The sequence below is a fragment of the Geospiza fortis genome, unplaced genomic scaffold (assembly GCF_000277835.1).
Source record: "Geospiza fortis unplaced genomic scaffold, GeoFor_1.0 scaffold909, whole genome shotgun sequence".
In the NCBI taxonomy this organism is placed as follows: Eukaryota; Metazoa; Chordata; class Aves; order Passeriformes; family Thraupidae; genus Geospiza; species Geospiza fortis.
The window spans coordinates 634135-640848 of record NW_005054520.1 but is presented as its reverse complement, the minus strand read 5'-3'; the positions used below and the strand labels follow the sequence as shown (position 1 = coordinate 640848).

At 45.9% G+C, this 6714-nt stretch overlaps 1 protein-coding gene across 1 annotated transcript; it reads left to right on the top strand.

Moving 5' to 3' along the window:
* The first annotated feature begins 107 nt into the window (after nucleotides 1-107).
* Nucleotides 108-1375, top strand: STBD1 (starch binding domain 1). Its single transcript, XM_005429064.2, has one exon. It carries the CDS (start codon nucleotides 108-110, stop codon nucleotides 921-923), a length of 816 nt encoding a protein of 271 aa, XP_005429121.1. The 3' UTR covers nucleotides 924-1375.
* Nucleotides 1376-6714: the final 5339 nt, after the last annotated feature.

The following is a 6714-nucleotide window of genomic DNA, read 5'->3' as shown; positions in this document are numbered from 1 at the left end:
GTGACCACAGGTAGCGGGATGGGGAGGCGCTGCCGCGGGTGTCCCGGGCTGCCCGAGCCTGCGAGGACTTGGGTTTGCCGGCTCTCAGCTTAACCCGTTCTCCCTCAATGTCCCTTGCAGAGGATGCTGCGGCGGGCAGAGAGCCGGGGTGGCGAGAGGTGGCGGCTGCTGAGCCGTCCGGCCCTTGGAATCCAGGAGAGGATCTGGCGGCTGTTTCAAGGGAAGAGCTTAACCACGTCCCGAGCGGCGCAGTTTTGGGCGAACCTGTGGAGCTGGAGCAGCTGATCCCAAAGCGCGGTGTCACGGACCCGGGGGAGCATCCGGCTGATATGACCGGCAGCCAGGCAGGCGAACTGGAAGCCCAGGTGGGACAGGCAAGTGACCGATGGTGCGTGATGAACTTGGCAGGGGCCTCTGACAATGAGTGTAAGGACAGAAGTGAGGAGCAGCCGTGTCAGCCAGCTGAGAGGAGGGACTTGGACCATGAAGAGTGGGAAGTTGTTTCTGAGCACCTGGTCGAAGGGAAGGATGGCAGCATGGAAGACTCAGACAGCAAGGAATGGGAACCAGGAGACTGCTGTGATGGGGACTCGAAAGCAAAGAGAGTTGCAGCCGTGCCCCCCATGTTCCAGAACATCCACGTGGCTTTCCGAGTGCACTACATCACCCACTCTGACACACAGCTCATCGGTGTCACGGGGGACCACGAGTGTCTGGGCCAGTGGCACAGCTACGTTCCCCTCAAGTGTGACAAGGATGGCTTCTGGTCCGAATCCATCAGTCTGCCCGCGGACACCAGAGTAGAGTGGAAATTTATCTTGGTGGAGAATGGCAAGGTCAGACGCTGGGAAGAATGCGGTAACAGGACCCTAGTGACTGAACACGAAGATCAAACTGTTCATCAGTGGTGGGGATACCATTAATGGGAAGGTGGAAGCTGCTGGTCTAATGGCAGACCTGCCTAGGTGAACCACCGAGCCCCTAAACCTTAGGGGGGGCTCCCCTTTCTTCACTAGGAGACCCTCTTGAGTGCAGAGCTCTGGAAATCCCGTATCAAACCACGTAAGCAGCAGATCTCTTTAGGAAATCTTTTGGCAACCTGAAGAATCAACTTTGAGTGCACGCTGAAGAGACACAAGGTAGGCTAAGAAGGCATGAGCAGCATTCCAAGCACCTGCTTGTCCAGGTGGATCTGGACCCTGGACTTGAGTTAGTGTTGCTTTGAGTGGGGCTATGGGAAGCATCTTGGTACGCACTGCTTGGGCTTGGGAAGCGTACTGGGAGGTGTGGCTACCAACACTGTAACAGGAACTTAAGTGTTTTAATTTATGTAATGTATTAAGGAAACAATAAACATTTTCAGATTGACAGTTCATTATCAGTTGACCAGTGACCTCACTCATTTTGGTAACTTTGATCCAAGTGAGCCACTTGACCTGAAATCTTAGTGCTAAACAAGTGCTGAGAAGTGGCCCTCCCTCTTGAGTAACAAAAGGTTGAACCCCAAAATAGTTCATTCTCTACCCCCTACTGTCCAGCAATCAGCTCAAATGAAAGGCTTGGCAGGCAGCTCCACTCCTGCTGAGGGGAGAGCAAAGGTCACAAAGGACTGTTTCGGCTTAATGAATTACTTTGTCAGGGTGGGAGCAGCCTTTTAAAAAACCTGGAATGCTGTGATGGCCAGGGATTAGGGTTCTGGCTGGAACAGAGAGGGGTGGCATACTGATGAACAAGACCACAGTATTGTTAGCAAATACTTGGCTTGAACTTGTAAATATTTTTTTTAAGCCTAAGCTTTTCACCTTGAATTTATTTTAAGTTGTGGCCTTCTAGTAAGCCAGATGAAGTAGTATGCTTCCAGCTTCAGCTAGTTGGTATCTTCATATGATAGAAACAGAAAGCTGCCCTGCTTCCCTGCCTTTTGTATTTTTAGGTACAAATACACACTGCCACTTGAGCAAGCTCCTCTTTCCATAATGCTGAACCAAGCCTGCAAACAGCCTTTGCCTTGAGTGAGCTTGGTCTGGGAGAGCAGAGTTTTGTAGATCTGCAAGTATACAAATTACAACTTTAGTTTGGAAGAGGTACTTCGAAAAGCACATCACTAAATGCCTCTGTTAATTCCTTCCTGCTCTGTGCAGTGGAGCAGCCTGGACGTGTGAAATAGAATGGCTTTGGTGAAAGACTGGAAGATGAACTTCAGAGCTGACCTCCTGCATCTGGTGGGTTAATGGGCATCCAGTTGGTGGGACAGTGCTAGAGCTGCTGGGAAGAACAAGTGTTGGCAATGTTCTTACTGGGACTTGGATACCAGCTGTTCAGCGAGGGAGGGTTGAGCTGCCTGCTCCTGCAGACCTGGCCACAAAATAGCTCAAGGAACCCCTGGGAGGGTATTGAGGGGAGGGTGAGGAGGGAGAGAGACTTAGGCCAATTCCAACGTGCAATTTGGAATTTTCATTTTTATCCAGCAGAACAACCTCAGCTGCATTCTTAGCACTTGGCTTTTCCCACAAGAAACTGAAGTGGATACTATAGGAAACATTCAGCAGCAATAGAAGGTGATCTTCAGAAATCCCTGAAGTCAAAGCTGCCGCCTGAGCGTATTTATACACACGCCTGAGGCTTGTCTGAGGAGATTAACTGTGCTATTAGATTAAGTTATTCACCAGAAAGCTACTTAACCTATGCTAGAATAGATTCTCTAATGCAATGGTGAACATGTCAAACAGACCAACCCCAAGAAGTCTTTTAAATTGAGAACAACTTAATTTTTTAATTAAGCACTCTGTGCTTTGATCCCACAGACAACACAGTCCTCATGATTGTATCACCTTGCTGAATGATCAGCTAGGGTTTCTACCAAGACCTGCACCGAGCTTTTGCTAAAAAAGCCTCTAAGTTATTATGACAGTCCCAGCAGGATGTCATAATGGTACGTGAATTAAATGGTTTGGGTATGGTGAAAGAAAGAAATCTGGATTTCAATTTTTCTGGAGGAACCTATTAGTATTTTCTCCAAGTTCACAGGTGTGTTTCCTCATTATTGAACAATATTTGCTCAAAGGTGAAGACAGATTTAAACCAAGTTGCCTTGCTGCATAAAAAAGATGCTGCTGGAATGGCTGATAGCTGTCTAACACAATGTCCTGGCTGTGAGACCAATATATGTGACAACTTATTGTTGACATTCCTGCATGGATCCAACAGCCAGTGGCTCAGGAGATGTCCAAGCAAACAATAAACTGTCTCGCTCACAGCTTGGCAAAGCCTGCAACAGCAGAGCTACCTTTAAAGTTCACCTGGTCATACCCCTGACAGCCAAATTCTGTCAAATTAGACAGAATTTGATTGCTTTTATGTGAAATACAAACTATTTCTTTTTGTCAAGTAGTTTGGTGCATAAATGCTGAATGCTGCAGCTGGATGGTGAGCTGTGCAAGCAGCCTGAGGGGACTGGGCATAAGCCATTTTCAAGTTCCCTGCAAAAACCTTCACTGCAGCTATTTTGCTTTGCAAAACCCATGCCCATCTCACATTGTCTCTGGGAGTTGAACTCACCCTTTGGAGTCTCTGCACCTATGAGCCTGCTGTTAGGTTCTCTCTCCCAGGGGCTGGCTGCCATCTGTGGTGTCCCTGCTGTGGGCAAGCTTGGCCCAACAGTCCTGCTGTGCCATCCACCTGCAGGACATGGAATAACAAGTGCTGTGGGGCTGCATGCATGCAGCTGCTCTAAGGCTCATGTGTCTATGAGCCTGTTCCTTGCCTGCTGCTGGTGGCAGGGGGAAGCCCAGGCCTGTCCCCAACTCTCTGGATGCCAGCAAAATGATGTTAAGTTGCTGTTTTGCCCTGGCAGATGTCCCTCCCCTCTCTCTGACCCCTCCCACCTGCCCCCTGCCCTTGGCACACAGCTGCAGCTTCTGAAACTCTTTTAGCTTGGCTCTTTGAACACAACTGGGAGTGCACTTAGCAGTGACCATTCCTAGGGCTTCTTAGTCTCTACACCTGACTCTCCCCTTAAGAAAATTTTGGAAGATTTGTCCAATATTTGTGTCAAGTCCCAGCTGTGATTCATGTGCCATCTAAACCAATCCTTTCATTTTCAATGCAACTGATTTCTAGGAAAGTGGAGATGTGTTTACTAATCTTTTGTCTGAGCTTGCAACACTGTTGCAAAAAGTATCTGAAACTGTACAAAAAATTATTAGGAAAACTAAAAAAATTCCTCCAATTAAAATACTGTTGGCAGTAACTGAGGACAGCTGAAGAACAACTCAGTAATTTCTTCTCCCCACACAAGATGCAAACTAAAGTTGGGTGAGTCCATTCTCCTTAAATGAATCACGGTACAGTGTGGAATTCAAGCTTCAACAGGAAGAATTCAGCTTAGACATAGGGAGAAATTCTTCCCTGTGAGGGTGCTGAGGCCCTGGCATAGGATGCCCAAAGAAGCTGTGGCTGCCCCATCCCTGGAAGTGTCCAAGGCTGGTTTGGATGAGGCTTGGAGCAACCTGGGATAGTGGAAGGTGCCCCAGCCCATGGCAAGGGGTTGGAAGGAGATGAAATTATCCTTGAAGTTCCTTTCTGCTCTGTACTTCCTGCTAATTTAAAATAAGAGCTATAAACAAGAATTTAAAAAAATTGCAAGGGCTTTTATTATTAATATTTAAAACCAACTTAAACACAATGTACCTACATGAAAGCAATCACTAATGCATACAGTGCCTTCACTTGGACAGCTTTCTCTCCTTTTCCTTGCATTTCTTTGTCTTCACCTCCTGAGTTCTGATCATGGGAGATGTGGCTGAAAATAGCAGAAGAACAGATTAGCTGAACACCACCTTATGTTCCAAAGGCTGAGGTCTCAGGTGCAGCCAGCTGAAGCTTCAGAGTCCTCCCATAACAAGTTATGCTGTACCTATAAAGCCCTTGCAAATGCAGCCTCAGTTTGCAATTCCTTATGCGACTACATACAAACCACTGAGGATATTAATGGATGGCAAAGAACAAAAATGAGAACACTTAGCTCTGACTTATTTATATAAATAACTTGATTAGTTTTATCTACATCAGGTCACTTGTATGTCCCTGACACAAATGCACTGTGTGATGAGGGGAAACAATTTCCCAAAACTGTGCAATGAGACTTAAAGGAGAAAAGGGGAAGAGACTGGAATACGCAATAAGAAAAAGCACAGAGAAAATAAACCCCATCTCATCTGGCATCCTGCCATGCCAGGAGCTCATGCAACTAAGTTTTGGAAATCTTGCACTTTGCATGAAAGCATCATCAGCTTGTCAAAATTTCCCTGAAATTGCCCATGACAGGACACGAGGACACTCCTGAGCAGCTGCCATGTTTGACATGTTAAGGATCCTGAAGCTTATTAGAGTTAAGGGGCATTGTGGAGTTAATCTAATTACTCTACCAGGAGCAGGATAATGCACAAGTTAAACAAGTGTGTGCTAGTAAAAGCACAGGTAGTGCTTTGGCAGGTACCAACAACAGTTTCTGGAGAATGCCTGTTTTTTCAATAAAACAGGAATATTTTTGGTAAATACTGGCAGCTTGGTTTGTTATCTGGGATGATTCCATCAGATTTTGCAGGCTCTCCATCTTGTTCTCTAGCCTCTTTGATGTGGGCTCACTAGTTCCCATGGGCTGAGAAGCTAGAAAAAAATATTATCATCAGTAATAATAAAAAAGCCCATTATAAATTATCTAAACATTCCCTTTAAATTGAAGTTCTTATGAAATAAAATCTACACCAATGTTTTCAGTAAACCCCAGAACTTGACTAAATGTGTTACAGGAACGACAACAGCTATTACAAACATTTTTTACTGAAAGTATTAATGTCAAGCATCCTTACAGCGTTTTAATTTGAATAAAGCAACTGAACAGGCCTTAAAATTTGTGGTGCATGAAATTTATCTTCTGACTGTGTAATAGATTAATTAGCTGCTATGCTTTACTCACAATTCATTTATCACAGAATAAACCTTCTGCCTGAACAGAACTGGGAGGGGGTGAAGGCACCCTGATCAGGATGTGGGATTGGACATACCTATTCCTGTGGCTGCTCCCTGGGGAGAGCCAAGCTTCCCTGGGGCTGGGCTGGGCTCAAGTGAGGCAGCAGGGCCAGCTGCAAGCTCATCAGGTGGGGTGGTTAAGAGCCAGTATCCAAATAAAGAACTCAAGAGCCTAAAATTTAGGCTCCAAAAATGTGACAATGCTATGGATACTAATTACACAAGTAACATGGAAGTTATCAATTTTGGGTGTGCTTATGTCAGCCTCTGGGGAGATGCTTTCTAACAAGATACAGATTTTTGTAGCAAGTGCAATACAGTCTTTGCAATAGCACCTGCTAAGAGGTATTTGAGTAAATTCCTAGGAAAAAATACTGTATTGGGACTACATCCTCCATAATATTCTGTAGTGCTCCAGTTTGACATCAGTGCTGCCAGGAAAACTTACCAAGGGATGTAAGGAGCAAGGAAACACTCTGGGACTGAGGATCTGCAGGATGTGAACAGGAAGCACACCTGAAAGCAAAATGAGGGCAAAACCTGCATTCTGGAGGGGTCATGCTGAAGTGTGGTCATACTAGCCAGCACCCACAGTGAGAATGTGAAGCTCTCATATGGAGTCCCCAGGTCTTACCCATGGAAATGAAAAGCAAACAATGTAAATATGTTTCAGAGCTCTTACTT